Raw genomic sequence first — 17,142 nt, forward strand, 5'->3', positions numbered from 1 at the left:
AAATTTGGAAATGAAATTTACTCTTTTCCACTTTGCAAATCAAATTCATCTTTTGTACTAGAATAAATATTTTTTAGATTGTATGTCATTTAATTAAGGCTATTTGAAAAAAAAAAAAAAAAATACAAAGCACCCATAAATCAGTAACCATATACACCTACATAGTTCTTTCTTCAAAATAATTTTGTTTATCTTTTTCTACCGGAAAAAAAACCCATTCCTTCCGGGTAAATACATATAACTCTAAAATAATCAGTTCTTAATTAAATCTGCTGTCGACAACTTTAAAAAGCATTGGATGGAGTTTTCGGAAATCTGAAGGGCATTTATTTTCCCGTAAATATATTTTCTTAAACATAAAATCGAAGTAAAGTAGAAACAATTGTTTAAGATCCCTTCATAAAATTATATCTAAAAAAAGGAAAAAACAATTCTAGAAAAGTTCAAGGTCTTTAAAGTTTCTCCTTCATTGCAACATCATAAAACAACTTGATTAACAATGTCCTTGTTTGCTTTCATTTCTATTAACATTTTACTTCACAATTAAGAACCCATCCCTTCTCTCAATGCCACTCCTTTTGCTTTTCTTGATTGCAACAGTTTTCTATTTACTTGTCTACTTGTGTTGTCTATTTATTGTTCAATCGTCCATTCAATTGACGTAATTTACTTAAATTGAAATAATCTCATTTTATTTATTATTATTGTCAACTGTTGCTAACTCTGCTACATCTACTATACACACAGTGTGTATGTGCAACCAAGGACAAAATGCACCCACTGCAGTTTAATTTATGTATCGTATTCAATCAAACTGTGCCTGACAATAGAGCAGCAGCAGCAGATAAAACCAATTCAATATGAATTTTTCTTTTTTCTTCTACGTTATGCCTCCTCCTCTTCATGGTATCCTCTTCGTTCTAGCTTAAAAGTAGAAGCACCATCATCATTCTCCTCAAAATTGTTGCTTCCCTCTTTCAAGAATTATAATCCCATTCTTTACATATAAACTTGATGATAAATATCAATCTTCTAGATATTGTATCTTTTTTATTGCACTCCAGAGATACAATACACATGTGTGATAGATAAATAAAGAATAAGAATAAAAAAACAATTTCAATTGTCATACGTAGCTGTGTTGTATGATAGGTTTTTTTCTCTTTTTATTTGCATTTTGTGATGATATAAGTTTGAATTTTTTTTCTTGGGTTTTTTTTACATTAAATTGCAACATTAGCGCGGGGGGACAAACTAAATATAAAACTACAATATCTCTTCGTTTTTTTTTTTCTTCCTAAAAATGCATTAAATTTCTTTTACTTTCGTTTCTGTTTTTTTTTAATTAAAAATAAAAATTATCATCCATGGTCAGGGTCGGCGGTGGCGGCGTGTTTGCAACGTTTTTTTTTTTTTTAACGTCTAATGTTATAGAATCTTCAGGTAAAATTAGTAACGCTCCTTTTTTCGTTGAACACAAAATTAAAGAAAACAACAACAAATTTCTTAAAACAAAAACAACTATTTGACTAGACAAATTCATAACCAATTCCAAATTGGAAACCATTGACTGTCTTGTCACCCTGGTATTTTTGTATTGGTACACAATAGTTGAGTTCGATACGGGCACGTTGGGCTAATTTAAATGCAAGTCCAATACCAGCAGCACTTCGCATGTTTTCTAAAAATAAATTTTATTGATTTTTTTTGTTTTGCAAGAAAATAATGAACATCATAAAAATGGTCAAATTAATGGTTACTTACCAGTTGTAAATGAATTGAAATTGCCAAGGTTATAAAATAGATGAGTTCGGAAATTATTTGATAAGCCTTTAAATACTCCACTGAATGGGAGTGGACTCCATAAATGAAATCCAGCTGACCAGTAGCTCTGAAGATCAAAATTTAATTAAAAAATATACAGAATTAAGGTTGTAACTGTGACTTACCTGTGCTCCAATAGCTGTGCCATCCACTCGAGGGCCAGCCCCTCCAAATCGAAAACCTCTTAGCGTTTGTGGTCCACCAACATAGAATAAATTACTTATTGGTAAATCACTCGATGACTTAGTTGGATTTACAATTCCTATTCGTCCACAAAGTTGCGCCACAATTCCTCCAATTACAGGTACACTCACTTCAGCGTGAGTGTTGTTACTCATGTAGGAAATATTACCACCCAGTCCACTGTATTCACTTGTTGACTTGACCATTATTCCTTGACTAGGAAATACTGGATTGTCTCGCTGGTCATAGCCGACAATGTAGCGTAGAACTGAGGCTAATCTTGGGCCGCAGTGTTCTCGAATTGCAAATGGTACTGATTTGCCTAGGATAGAGATCTCTCGAACAGAAGATTCATATTGGAAGGAGTGACGAAGCTGGTTGTGAAAAGAAAATGTTTATTTCTGATATGTTATGAAATTTTGTAGACCTTACCTGAAAGGGGAAAAATGTGCTTATTGAAAAGTCTCCCATTAACCCCAGGTTGGAATTTTGAAACGAGCTAATATCCATTCGGTCAATATGTCGAAATACTGATAATGAAAATCTAAAGAAAAAATGCACTCATCAGAAATGTTTCATGTTTTCCTATCATTTTTATACTTACTCTGGTCTATTTTCAAAAAGCCTTGTATGAAAGAATGATTTCCAAAACTTTAATGTAACATCATTTGCTCGTGTACTACTATAGGAACCCTGCAAGGCTAAACTTTCTCCTCTACCGAAGATATTTGGTATTGTCAATTCAGTTCTTAAAGAACCTTCATTTTGACCAACTTCTGTCCCGATTGATCCAACTAAACGAGACAACTCTTTGCCTTTAAATGTAACTTCATAGCCATTTGGGGTAGCATCTGGTGCATGGCTAACATCGATTTTTATATTAACTTCTTTAAATATGCCCAATTCGTTTAAATAGGAATTTGCACTATAAAATAAAATGAAGTAAGTTTTGTTGGTGGAGATTTTTATTTGTTTTGATACTTACTTCATGGCCTCAAGCATGACATCTTGAAAATTTGTGACTTTGAATAGACCTTCGGCAGCTTTCATAACATAATCATTGTGTGTTCGCGAGAGACCTGATACTATAACACGGTCAACTCGGGCCTTAAAATGGAAAGAAAACAAAATTTTGTCACCTCAGATAAGAAGAAAGTCTTTTTTTTTACTTACAGGAAGTTTTGTTAAATCTACTTTCCCCGCTGTGGGGGCAGGTACATTTGCCCTTCTTCTTGGCATTTTTGTGAATTTGTTGCTTTATCAATCCTGTAAATAAAAAGTTTTTTTTGTGAATTAATTTGCTTGAAATAAAGTTTAAAAACAAATTGATCTCTTAAGCTTCAATATATGGAATAAGACAATTGAAAACAATCACACTTCGTATATAATCGTCTAGAATGACAGTTATGTTTGCAAGTTTGTTTAAATTGAGCTTGATTGAACTACAAGTATCGTTTTTATCAATTAAAACTTGTTGAGTTTTAGAAAAAAAAAGACTCATAAATCAATTTGAATAAAAGTTGCTTTATGTCTAACTTTTTAATAAGAAAAAATTCATTCGTCTCACAAATTAGCATAAATAATATTAATGCAGCCAGTTCAATGGCCAAGTAATTTAAAATGCAGCTTCCACACACTCGGCCGCTGTGAAAACTTTTTCAACTTTATAGCATCGGAAAGCACAAAGAAACTTAATAAAACATAGAGGTCACTTGGGAAATAAACTAATGTGCTCTTTTTGTTGTCCCATGCTCAGCCAGACAAATTTAATGTGCAGCAACATTTTGAAATTAGTCATTCTTCTTTGTGACTGGTGAGTGCTACAGTCGAGTCATATATTCAGAAAGGAAGTAGCTGATTGTAATCTCTTTAGTCTAAGGATTATATTTTTTTTTTAAAGTAAAAAAAAATATGTGTTAAAGTAATTGTTCTGTAAATTAATCCTTTCCTTTAGTTGTAGTATGATTAATCCAGTACGTAGTTGCGATACGATTAATCCAGTTTCGTTTCAGAGGAGGATATATTATTTTGGAGCAAAACCATTTTTATAATTCCGCCTAGTTTAAGTTTGCAACACAATATATCGCACTTTCGTTAAAAGATTGTCGTTATTGTGATTTTTTGTATGTTCAGGAATCACGTATTTCTATTTTTCCTTGGCCTCCATATGCCATAGAAAATAAAATGAGCCAAGGATTTAAAAAGTAATGAAAATATAGTCATACAATTTTGTAGGAGCTATAGAAGTGGAGCTTTCTTAACCCAGTTTTGGAAAAAATCTGCATTAACATTAGTGTTGTAATGCTACATCCATTACTACATGCAGTATGCAGGTATGAACTCCAGATAGCAACAAATCTATTTTCGGTTTTCTCTATCGGTAGCTTTGAACTCAAAAGAGAATATAAATCTGAACGAGAGAGATTTTTATAAACATTTTTCTCGCAACTTAGTATGAGACAAAGTATTTGTGATTGGCCTGAAAAATATTTGTTTAGAAGTCCACTTTTTAACAAATTTCCCATCTGAAACTTGTATTCCTTTTAAAAGCATTCACACGACATGACACACTCGGGATAGATTTTGACGTTATTTTTACGTAAGAGAGTCAAAGCGTTAACAGTGTAAGTTAGGTTAAGAAACACGTTTGACATCTACTTCTACATAAACACTTTTTTTTTAATTTTTGAAAAAATTTTTTTTTTTATAGAAATTGATCTCACATAATAACAGAAACTACATGGTTTTAATGATGTTTTTCTAAAATGTTCCGAACAGAAAAGTACATCTTTTTTTCTGTTCTGCCTTCGAAATGTATTAGTTTCCTGTGTGGAACAGTTCAGAACTAGATGTTCAGTTCTTGCTTTTGAGTCAGAACAGATGAGAACAGATTCGTTGTAACAACTGTCGTGTTGGTTCTTGTTTTCTTTTCAGAGACTTCTCACAAAACTTTTGTATACTGTCCTGTTCTGATCTAATTATTTCCTCACTGAACAGAATATTTATATCCATATTCTGCTATAAAATCGGTGACTGAAAACAAAAAGTCATGACTATTTTACAAAATCAATGACTGCGAACCTGATCCAAAATGAATAATAAAAGAAGCAGTATACTTTTATTTAAGATTCACGAGGGCTACCCTGCAACTTAAAACCAATCGGATACAGATCTTAACGAAATTTTAAGTCTCACACGATTCCAATAAGTTAAGAGTTGCCTAGTACATAAGCAAGCATACATTTTGAAAAATCAAATAAAGTTATATTGAATAAGTAGTCGTTATGCATGTGTCACACTATGCTGCGTTGGTGCCAAGTCGATTTATAAATTTAAAAAAGTGTCAGAAAGCTCGTCTTTTTAGCAGAAATTGGTTTGTTGCACAAGTCTTTTCGATATTTTCTTCCTTTTAAGTTTAAATTTTGACAATATTTGATGAAATTAGAAATGAAATGACCAAAAAATATTTAATTGCCATTCCAAGTGCGAATTCTTAACATTTTAAGTTGTACGCATCGTAAAACAATGTAGGTGTCTATTCCACAGAGATACGGATACGACTTAAACAATTTACTGCCCACTAAAATTTTGTTTCCCTAAAATATTTATGAATCAACTTTAGAATGTTACAAATCATTACAAAAATGTTCAATTTATTTCAATTTGAACTAAAAAATATTTATTCGCTCCACTACTTTTCATTAAAACAAGTGAAAGTAAAATATGTAAGCGCCACTCCTTCAAAATGTAAGTTAAAATTGAAATGTTTGTTGATGGTATGCCTCACCTTTTTTTGAATTTATTGAGGCATTCAATCAATTTGCTGTTTTACATTACCAACAATAAAAAAATAGAATTTGCATACATAAATTACAGTCAACAAACATGAAGGTGCATTGAAATTTAAATTAACTCACAAAGTGCAAAATATAAAAACGACCAAACCATTATTCATAAAACTTTATGCCCACAATGGTTCATTATGAGGAGGAACTTTTTTGAAAAGATGTTTGTTTTGAATAAGATTCTTGGTGTTTACTTAAAAACGCCTTTGGCATTCTTCCACAACCTACTCAGTATTTAAGGAAAACATTTTTAATAGATTCATCTGAATTCGCATTCTTGTTTATATTTACATTTAAAAAAAAAATGAGTTCTCCTTCCTTGAAAGTGTTGTGACTTTCAGATAACAGCCCACAGTTTGTCCTTTTTAACTACATTTAATTGATTTGTTTTCCTTAAATTGGTTGCATATTTTAAATCATACTAATTTTGTTTCTTTTCTTTACAGATAGAGTTGGAGAATCTCAATACCGCAACAGATCAAATTAACAAGCTAGAGATTGAACTAGAGGTAAAAAATATTTAAAAAAAAAGTATTTTGAAGGAAAAGAAATTTTCAAGCATCATTTAGTAATTTAGTTCATTAGACACATTTCATTAGTTTTTCATTTTTGTCTTCCTTGAAAACCTCATTTTTAAATATAATTAACAATTTGAACTTTTTTTAATTTGTAGGAAGCAAACTCAACATTCCGCATCCTATTAAATGAATCCACACGTCGTTTAAAACTCTCATCGAAGAAACTAGGCAATTGTATTGAAAAAGCACGTCCATATCATGAGGCATTGGAGAAAGCACGCGAAGCACAAATTGAATGTCAGAGAGTGGCCGTCAAGTTTCAGAGGGCAAATGGTAGTTTTTCTTTTGTTATTTTATACCTCTACTTTATATTTCTTTTTTTAATTCCTTATTATAAAATAGAAATCCATGCAGCAGCTAAGGAAACAGTTGCACTAGCCGAACAACGATTTATGTCTAATTCACATGAATGGCAATTCGACAATGCGTGGCAGGAAATGCTAAATCATGCCACACAAAAAGTAATGGATGCGGAAAAACAAAAGGCTGAAAGTCACGCAGAACATCAATTGAAGGCGAGGTTATTCAATGCTGCCGAAATGAAGGTTAGACACAAAACCTCCTTTTCTAGTTTCTTAAATAAAATATTAAATTTTATTTTTTTTTGCATTATTTGAAAGGTCCAACAATTAGAAGAACGTTTCCGTCGTAGCATAGCAAAATCACGCCCTTACTTTGAAGAGAAGCAAATCTGCCAGGATCAATTGCAAACCCAAAAGAATCGCATCCAAGAACTCCAAGCACAAGTTCAAAACGCTAAACAAACATACTCAACTGCATTACGCAATCTCGAACGCATTAGCGATGAAATCCATCGCCAGCGTGGTGATTTCGTAGCCATGACAACACCACCGCCGGGTCCCAGAGAACCCGGTGTTGGCGCTGAACTAGCATCCTTGCCAGACTTTAATCTCGAACTAGAACGCTGTGATCTTCCATCGATGGGCGGCAGTGAGATGTCTTTGACAACCACAACTAGCAGCTCGGTGCGAAGCGAACGAGGCGGCGATGGTGGCGCCGACATGGAAACGGATAACGAAGACGAACAACAACAACAAATTGACGAAGACCTTGTCGAAGAGTTGCGAAAGAAGGTGAAAACTTTGGCTGTTCGCCCAGTCGAAGGAGGCGATGGCCAACAAGAGCAAGATGTTTGGGAGAGTGAATTGAATGCAACTGTTGACAAGTTGGATCATTTAATGATGATGAAAGAATGTGCTGCAATGAGTAGCACTAAATTAAATGAGAAACCATTTGCTCAGCAACGACCCCAATCAGTGTTGGGTGCTGAAGCAAAAGGTCCTCTTATAAAAATCTCTCCAACGGCAGTGAGTGATATTTTGAGTGATGATGCCGTTTCCAGCCTTCCAGTTACACCACAAAAACATTCCGCTGCCATAAAGAAGTTGAAAGCTTTAGAACCGCTTCCATCGGTGAATGTTTCGATGCGTGAATTGCCATTGTTAGCTCGGTTAGATACACGTGCTGGCGGATATTCTAAGCAGCGTAGAAGATCACTCGATTAGGGAAAAATAGTGTATGTATATCATAAGATTAAACCGAGGGGTAGAAACAGAGCGAAAAAGAGACCGTTTACTCAATTCCTGTTTGCAAAAATAACTCACAATTAATTTAATGTTATAATATAGAAAAATAAAAATTGAAATAATGAAAAACTGCGACTTCTTAGAAATTAAATTTATAAAAAAAAATCTGAAAATTGAGGTAGTGTTAAAATAGAGAGGCAGTCAAAAAATATCGAAAAAGCTTTTTTGTTCAAATTTATCAGTTTCAAAAAATCACAATTAAAAAAAGGGATTTTTGTGTTTGTTGGATCAGTTTTTGACAGAAACCTTATCAAGTTTTTGAAATAATTAAATTCAATCCTCGATTTCTTAAATACTTACGCTGTATCTCTCTCTTTTTTATTACTCTCCTAATTATTTTCAGAATGTGTGCAATTCTAAGAGCACCTCACTGAGCGTCATAGAATACAAAAAATATTCCTTAAAAATTAAATTAAAACAAAAATCACACAACTACATAAATTTAAATTACACGAAATAAATATAAAATAAAAAGAAAAAACAAACAGTGCAAATTATTTTAAAAATATATAGAAATCAGAAAAACATCTCAAAAGTGTTATTATTTTGCAATATTTGCATAGAATTAAAAAAAAAATTAAATAGTTTTAAAACAAATTATCTTAAACAAAAATGAAACTTTATTTTTCAGCAAACAACAAAAAAATTAATTATTTTTCTAAAAAACAAAAAAAAAATTGAATACTTCTTTAACTCTAGGAAATAAACATTATTCGATTAAATGTCTGCTTAAAATCACAATTTTTGGAAAATATTAAAAAAAAAAAAACTCGAAAAACTTTAACTTCTAGAAAACTAAATAATAATTGTTGAATGTTTGAAAAAAGTAAATATAATAAAAGTTTGTTGTCGGTTGTTATAAAAAAAAAAATTACCCTGAATAAGAAAGTTATTTTCGTTTGTTGAAAAAATTTGTTTTCCAATTATACATGAAAATTAAAAAAAAAAATTAACTAATTATTTTTTATATAGAAAATAGGTTTAAAAGCGCAAATAATATTTAGTTAGTGCAACTCTTACACAGACACAAAAAGAAAAACACAGAATATGCTGGAGATCAATTATGTGATAGAATTATTAAGAAAAAAAAACTATAAAGTTACAGTTTATAAATATTAAAAATCTTAAATTATACATTTAATGATTAGAAAAATTAAATTCGAATTATAAAAATTACTGAAAGTAGATAAATAATTATTGTGTATTAATTAAATATATATGACACTAACTAAAGTTGAAAAAGAAATAATAAAATTAAAAATTCAATATTATTTTTGAGTGTTTGATTTATTGAGATTATTTTCTTTTAGACTGACAGAGACTGGTAAGACACTATTCAAATCATGAAGAGACTAAATTGCTCTTTGAATAATGTACAGGAGAGTAGATTAAAGTTGATAACGTTTTTTCTCGTTTTTTTTACTTATCAATTCATGGTTGAAAGAATATTCTTATAAAAAATAGAAATTTTCAAAAAGGAAACATTTAAAATAAATGGCAAATTGTTCATAGGTTCCTTAAAAAGTTTTGTTATTAGCGAACAACTTTCTGCTTTCTGAGGGAATTGAAATTATAGATTATTTCAATGGCTACCTTCCTAGGGTTTCATATAATTTACAAGAGTCTTCGATAATCCCTAACTGGGTTTCAATTTAAAAAACAATCTTCGAAATCAAACTCTTTTGATCTTAATTGTATTTCTATCTTGGAGCCCATTTTTAACACAATATTTTTATGGTGCAAAAGATTGCAATTTTTTTGTGACGTTAGTAAAGTATGGATAAAAAAAAACTTAAAAAAAAGAATCAGGGGACTAACTATATAATTTGATTCTACAATAAATAAAATGCACAACTGGATCACGCGCACTTGCTCCTTTTTTTGAAAATGGTTGGAGCCGTTTAAAAAGTATATAATAATTTCTTGCTTAGTTGCTATTTCACAATGCTTTGCAAAAAAATTGAAATAATGCGTTGTAGCATGTATGTTTGTTTAAGTATAATATCACGAGTTCAGAAGACACAAAAAAGGTGTTTTTTTTAGAAGAAGATAGGGAAATGTAGGCCGATAAAAAAAAATATTTATTGGAGTGAAGGCGATTTGATTTCCAAAACATAACAATTTTTTTTAATGAAATATTAAAAATAGTCATAGGAAATATTTGTATCATTCCCTTTGTAGCAATGTACCTCCTTTATTTAAATGCTTTTGAAGAACATAAACAAGTTGGTTTATTTTTATTCCAAGACCTTTAAATAGCTTTATCAAAAGAGGATTTAATCAGCACTATCCTTAGTTTGAAGTGGAAAATCTTGAAATATTTTTTTTTTCGCCCGGAATTTGAAAAGCTAAACTAGTTAACTGCTCGGCACAAAAATTTAAGTGAGAAAAGAGCTGTCTAATATATTACCTGAAGAAAAAAAATTGAACACATGCGGAACTTTCCGAACGTGAACAACTTTTCGCCCGGAACTCACAATAGGGGAAAAGTGAAATTCAATTTTTTCGTGTGGAATTTTGTTCATGTGAAACTCACAATAGGACTGAATGGCTGAAATTACGTTGTTTATCATTTGTTTTTTTTTTATAAATTACTTAGCCCTTGATATTAAAAAAAATTGCTTGGTTTAAGTTCATGCTAATGCATGAAGAGTATTTACTTTTAAATAACGGTTTCATAGTTTATTTTAAGGGAATTTGTGATAACAATAATATTGTTTTACAACTATACATCTACAAAGCAGTTGTGCTCTATATAAGTTTTTTTTTACAATAACAAAATGGAATTAAGAACCGGTGGAGCAGATTCAAAACCTTGAATGAAGTTTCCTCAAGATTCAAAACTGCTTGCACATCATTGCATAAGAAGAACAGCAATGGGTGTTATTCGAAATCAGTGAAGTTCTTTTTTATTAGTAAACTTTAGGAATTCACTAATTCAGATAGATGGTAAACTCCAGAAAAAAAACTGTTTTACAGTAACTCTCTATCTGCAAAATTGATACCACTTAACGAGGATTTAAGAAAATGCTTAATTTGGTATGTCTTTACTCATGTTAATGTTAATTTCTCCGTTAATACTAATGATAAAAACTTCGTTTAGATCTTGATTTTTTAGGAGAAATGTTAAGTTTATCCACAAACTAAAATATTTTAGAGACAATGGGGCATATCCATAGAAACTGTTTAGTGTTGCATTTTTTCAACACAGTGGATAAACGCCAAAAGCGAGTTATTTGACCTTTTTTGATATGTCTAAGGAAATTAATCTTAACCACATAAATTTTGTCTGAGTGACAAGTAACTGCACTCTAATAAGGATAATTTGCTATTTCTTCAGATTTTGTTTAGTATTTCTTCATAGGTACATATATTAGTCCTTCAATAATTGAGACCTTTTTGATCGGAATTTTATCGGCTTTAATTTCGTGGGACATAATTTTTTGTAAATCGCTGGGTTCTCAAAATAATAACGAAATATCAAATATCTCCTCTCTTTCCTAAAGTTCACGATTCTGGTTTCGGGAATTTGTGTATATTATACCTAGATACACCGCTACGAATGAAAACAACTATATACACTACACGATTCACATTTCGTCGGCCTTATAAGGAAACCTCATAAGTCATAACTCCCAAACTCAAAATTTTACAGAAGAGACGAGAGAGTAGAGAGACAACAGAGTAGTTTGGGAGTAACGTGCTGTACAAAATTTGACTGTACAAAATTAGGCCTATTTAGAGTCTTAAATTAAATTAAATTATCCCACGCCTCGTTCCTCCCTAGATACCGCACGCGCTGGGGCCCATTTACACCGAGTATGATGGCACTTGCGGTGGCTAGTCATATCGGCACTTAAATTAGAGTTTTTTGAAGAAAAGAAAAACATGAGATAAGAGCGGGGCTGCTAATTACAAGCAGTTACAAAATGTAAAAAGTAAATATATATATAGGAGCATGCGAAAGCATTCCACTATATAGAAAAAAAAAATAAAAATGAAGTATTAAATAAGAAAAAAAAATTTAATAATTAAAAAAAGTGTAGAAAAAATAAACAAAAATAAAATGAAAAAGCATGCTTAAGCACTTGTTAAATCAGTTTAAAAAAAAAGTCCAGTTTCAGTTTCTCTTTTACTATTTACTAATATTAAGGTCCAAGAGATCTATAAAATACCATATAGGAGGTTTTTTTGTGTGATCTTGCTATTAGTGCAATCAAATATAGGTATTACAATTTTTATTAACATTCCTTAACATTCTCGTAATAGGTTCATTTTTGCCATAATCAGTTCTATGAAGAGCTTGATGAAATTTCGGGGTCGTTCTGAGAGAGTAGGAACTTACATTAAAACTAATTTGCTCAAGGAGGGTGGAGCTTTCAATTACATTAGACAAAATTTGGTGTATGAAAATAACATCGGCAACTTCGCGACGTTTTTCTAGAGATTGTAAATTAATGAGTCGCAACCGTTCGTGATATGGGGGCAGGTTGAAATTGTCAACCCACGGGAGACCTCTTAAGGCAAAACGAAGGAATCTGCGCTGTATTGATTCAATTCTTTTTATGTGGACTTGGTGATACGGAGACCAGACTTGGCTAGCATATTCAAGTAAGGGCCTAACAAAAGTGGTATAAAGTGATTTCGTGACGTAAAGGTCAGAAAACTCTTTAGACCAGCGCTTGACGAAACCTAAAGCGGAATTAGCCATGGATACTATATTGTCATAATGGGACCTAAAGTTAAGTTCACTATCACAAATAACACCTAGATCCTTAATAGTTGTTACTCCTAAAACAGTACAGTCATTGATATAATAGTCCCGCGGTGGCGCACAGTGTGGCCAATCACGAATCTAGCTGGACAAAATTAATAACTCGCGTTAAATCGACTTTTTTTCTAAACAGTTTTAAACAAATGAATGTGAATAGATAAACTTCTATAAAAAAGAAAGATTTTTTAAAAAGAAATCTTTAATTTCTGCAAAAAGTGGGTTAAAATAGTGATGAAGAAAATGCATTTTTGAATTTATGTTTCCGTAAACATATTCTTATGGATATACTTAATTATTTTAAAAAAAACGCTTGAAAAATCTCAATAAATAAAAACTCTATTGCTATTGACGAAAAAAAAGAGGCAGAATAATTAGGTTTTATTAAGAAATAGAACTTTTACACACGTTTTTGCCAGGTGACATACATGATTTATTTTCTCAATATCATGCTTTAAATTAAAATTTTAGCAATGATTTTAATTAAATATGCTTCACAATCATAAAAAATGGCATCACCTTTAAAAATATCTGCAGATAATTTAAAAAAGTAACTCCTTTTTGTGCGATGCAAACTTGAAACATAAGGGCCTATTAAAAACAGCTGTGTTTATATTACCTTCGATGTTTTTCAAGCTAATTTCTCCGTGACCCTATTTCTGGCCTTTTACACTTGCTTGCTTTTTGCATTGAACTTGTTTAAGATGTTCCGACAGAAAAGCATCATTCATCAATGATAATGCCTCATTAGATTGAAAATTCCAGTGGTCTAGTGGTTCCAGAGGATCAGAACTTAATCTTTTATACATTTTGATCCTTCACTCAAAGAACATTTCGATAAATCCTTTCCGGTATTATTGGAATATGCTTTTTAAATTTTGCGGAGAGCGATTCTACTGATTTTAACTATTTTCTAATGGATAGGTGCACTTAGGAGACTTTTAACCTTCCGTTTGTTATATTTTTCCCGTTTTTTTAGTTTTTAAAAATTCTTTTCTACTTTTGTTTCACTATCTACTGTTTTTGTTTATGTAGTTATCACATAATATTGGTCAAGCAAAATGAAATTCATGTTTAAAGAGTGGTCCAAAGTGTCTTCCACCTTTTTTGTCTTTTTTCGCTTAACTTGAAGCACAAAACTTTTATATATGTTTTTAATTTTTATTTATTGTCAAAAATGTTCCAAAGATGATACCTGCTCATTAAAAGATCAAAAAAACTGTCTTTTCGATCTTATTTGGCAGTTTTGACACATTTTTCGAAAATTTGTTTTTTTGAAAATCTTGACTTCATTTTGAAAAGTGAAAAAAGATGTATGGCGGTCGAGAAAACGCGAGACATGTAACTAGCTAATCTTAATGACAACACTCCACCAAACACTAATTAATTAATTTCAGACCGGAAAAATGCGGAAAAATTAACTTTACCTCTATTTGAAAAACAAAGATTTTTTTTTGCACTTCCTAGCATGAAGGCTAGGAATTTATTTTTTTTTAAATAGTTGCAATGGTAATTAATAAATAAAAATTATAATACCTTACCCCCAAATGTAGATTAACAATTAAAAAAAAACAATTACAACAAAAAAACTACCACAGCGTTTTTAGTCGTCAACCAAACTCAAGCGAAAAATAGAATACTTTGTATTATCTCCATCCAACTGTTGACAAGAACCAACTTTCAAGCTTAGCTTACGATAATCCGAGATGAAAACAAAAAAACCAAACATGAATTACAGTTACCCATTGTATTGAGAAGCTCAGCTCATGATTTAAAATCATGTGGCTAAACTTTTTTTTTCTATTTTGTCCAGTCAGATTGGCGAATTACCACACTGTGTGGCGGTCGGAAACGTTTACGGGAATATGTAATTGCTTGGCATTTATCAACATTAAGATCAAGATTATTTTTCTAACACCGAACGAAAAAATTGTTTAGATCGGCTTGCAGAAGTAGAGCGTCGTTAGACGAAGAGATTGTTCTAAAAATTTTCATATCATCCGCGTAAGTTAAAATTTTGGAGTGCTGAATAACTGATTCAACGTCAGTTTAATCTTTCGAAATGACCTCAAATTTTCTGGGTTTGTCCGCTGACTTATTTTCTTAAAAATGGCGTTCAAAAGTCATTTTTGAAAAAAGGTGAAGTTACGAGGTTTCCTTATAGGGCCGACGATTTAATATTGGGTCTTTGTTTAATCAACTAAATATGTACATACCTAGTGACCGAGAGAACCAGCCGTCAGCCCAACATATAAATTTCCAATTGATGTCTCTATTGACTTTGAACCCGACCATACCCATACCTCAAAAGAATCGCAGTGAGAAAATGTTTACAATATAATTCAATACGTTCTCAACTTCATTGCTAATTTTGCCACTTATAAGACTATGATAATTCTTATCAAAACAGATTATAAAGAATACTTTTGTTCCGTTAAATTTTTAAGAGGGTCTATGAGAGCTTTAACTGAAAGAGCACTTAGAAAATCGTTAGGTGGTTAGAAAAATTCAACGGATCGGGGCTCGGGGGCTTTTTTTGCATAAAGTTACGATACCTATAATGCATTCGATTGTGTTACAAATAAACAAAGCACATGTTTTTTTAAAAAGGTATGAATTTATTTAGTAGATTGTCGAAGGTAATCAAAAGATTAACCATCTTCCCAAATGAAAAATACTTTATGCTTAAAAAGTAATCATTTATAGACACTAAAGATTATTGTCTGATCTACGTGACTTTGTCCCAATATTTTTTTTACATATTGGACATAATTCGAAATACTTTTTTTTTAAAGGAATACCATAACAGGTGCCTTAATCACTGTCAATTTGATTTTATTCATATTCATAACCATTGTGTTGTAATAGAAGAAAATATAAGATATGACATCATTGCACTTATTCCACAAAAGTATTAGAAAACAAGCCAAGGGCTTGCAGACATCTACAAAAGTTCGTTATTGAATTAACCAATTAAGACTAATCAATTGATTTATTAAAAGAGTTTTGTTAGACGTTATAAAAGGTTTCAAACACTTTATTTATAGCTTATCATTCAGCAAACTTGGTATAAGTCATATAAATAACTAAATCATATTATTCCATAAAATATAAATAATTTCACGCATTTCTTTTCCAAAAACTATTACATAATTTTCAATTGAATTTTGGATACCTACCCTCTAAATTAATAATAAATGATGATTATAATTTAAGTAACAATGCCAATTGATTTGTGAATTTATAAATTTAATTTAAAATGCCTTTATGTGCATTATTTTCTTATGCAAATACACAAATTTTAAGAGCCTTGCCGACTGACGAACTTTTAACTTGAACACATTTCTCGCAAATTTTCGATAGAAATAAAAATATAACACCGACTGTCATTTATGAGAAATGTCATTTTTTGACAGATTTTGATAAGCGCTATTCGAGTCTCGAATTGCGACAACAGCGTTCAGAGAAATTTCAATTTCATACTGAATTCCGTAATACAGAATGAGGATAGATTTCCATATGCATGTAATTCCATTAGATCGGAAGTTTGGATTAATTTCAGATTCTTTTAGGGCCAGTTGTACAAATTTTTAATCCGTGGTTCAGCAACTTTTATCTTCGGAAATCGGTGGTAAGGTTCCGGTTTAGCACTGGTGCAAGGTCTACATATGTAAAAATAGCCACATACATGCTTGAACCGAAGTTGACCCGCCCTTATACTATGTTTCCACCTACGCTAAATCCGAGATTTAGCTAAGTAGATTTAGCAAAAAACTCGAGATTTATTCTAAATCTCAGATTGAAAATGGTTGAAAATCTTGGATTTGGGGTAGGTGAACCCAAATCCGTGATAAAGCGAAGTAGATTTAGAATAAATCTCGAGATTTGTTCTAAATCTACTTAGCTAAATCTCAGATTTACGGTAGGTGGAAACGTAGTATTAGGGCCAGTTGTACAAAAGTGGTTCAGCCTCGGATCAGGAATTTAACTCGCCGATTTCGGTGGATTAGCAGTGGGTCAACTTTGGTTCAAGGTTGAATTTAGCTATTTCAATCTATATGGACCTAGAACCAGTGCTAAAAATCAATTTTGTCACCGAATACAGAAAAAAGAAGTTGCTGAACCACGGATTAAATATTTGTACAACTGGCCTTGTTGTACAAACGTGGATCAGCCTTGGTTCAGGAATTTAACCCACCGATTTCGGCGGATTAGCTGCGGGTCAACTTCGGTTCAAGCATGAATGTGGTTACCCAACTAACATTTCAGCTTCGGTTAAGGTATTACAAAAGCTACAATTCAGCTTCTTTTAAACTTTAGTAAGGTTGTTGGGC

At 31.5% G+C, this 17,142-nt stretch overlaps 2 protein-coding genes across 2 annotated transcripts in view; one reads left to right on the forward strand and one right to left on the reverse strand.

Moving 5' to 3' along the window:
• LOC129920274 (SH3 domain-binding protein 5 homolog) overlaps positions 1-9,083 on the forward strand; it is a 75,129-nt gene extending 66,046 nt beyond the window's left edge. Inside the window, exons 2-5 of the mRNA XM_056001593.1 lie at positions 6,299-6,361; positions 6,526-6,703; positions 6,773-6,975; positions 7,051-9,083. Of these exons, the coding sequence (XP_055857568.1) occupies positions 6,299-6,361; positions 6,526-6,703; positions 6,773-6,975; positions 7,051-7,956 (1,350 nt within the window). The 3' untranslated portion in view covers positions 7,957-9,083. The remainder of the gene's footprint in view (positions 1-6,298; positions 6,362-6,525; positions 6,704-6,772; positions 6,976-7,050) is intronic.
• Positions 1,118-16,179, reverse strand: LOC129920276 (SAM50-like protein CG7639). Its single transcript, XM_056001594.1, has 8 exons — positions 15,988-16,179; positions 3,181-3,273; positions 2,993-3,114; positions 2,612-2,932; positions 2,440-2,551; positions 1,950-2,381; positions 1,765-1,891; positions 1,118-1,681 (listed from the first exon to the last, which is right to left on the reverse strand). Exons 2-8 carry the CDS (start codon positions 3,244-3,246, stop codon positions 1,530-1,532), a joined length of 1,332 nt encoding a protein of 443 aa, XP_055857569.1. The 5' UTR covers positions 3,247-3,273; positions 15,988-16,179; the 3' UTR covers positions 1,118-1,529.
• Between the last annotated feature and the right edge of the window lie 963 nt (positions 16,180-17,142).

This window comes from Episyrphus balteatus, chromosome 4, assembly GCF_945859705.1.
Source record: "Episyrphus balteatus chromosome 4, idEpiBalt1.1, whole genome shotgun sequence".
NCBI lineage: Eukaryota > Metazoa > Arthropoda > Insecta > Diptera > Syrphidae > Episyrphus > Episyrphus balteatus.

Coding starts and splice junctions, on each gene's coding strand:
- LOC129920276 (XM_056001594.1), bottom strand. CDS start 3,246: ATGCCAAGAAGAAGGGCAAATGTACCTGCCCCCACAGCGGGGAAAGTA. Junction 2,933..2,992: donor GTCATGCTTGAGGCCATGAA/GTAAGTATCAAA, acceptor TTTATTTTATAG/TGCAAATTCCTATTTAAACG. Junction 2,552..2,611: donor CTTTTTGAAAATAGACCAGA/GTAAGTATAAAA, acceptor TTTTTTCTTTAG/ATTTTCATTATCAGTATTTC.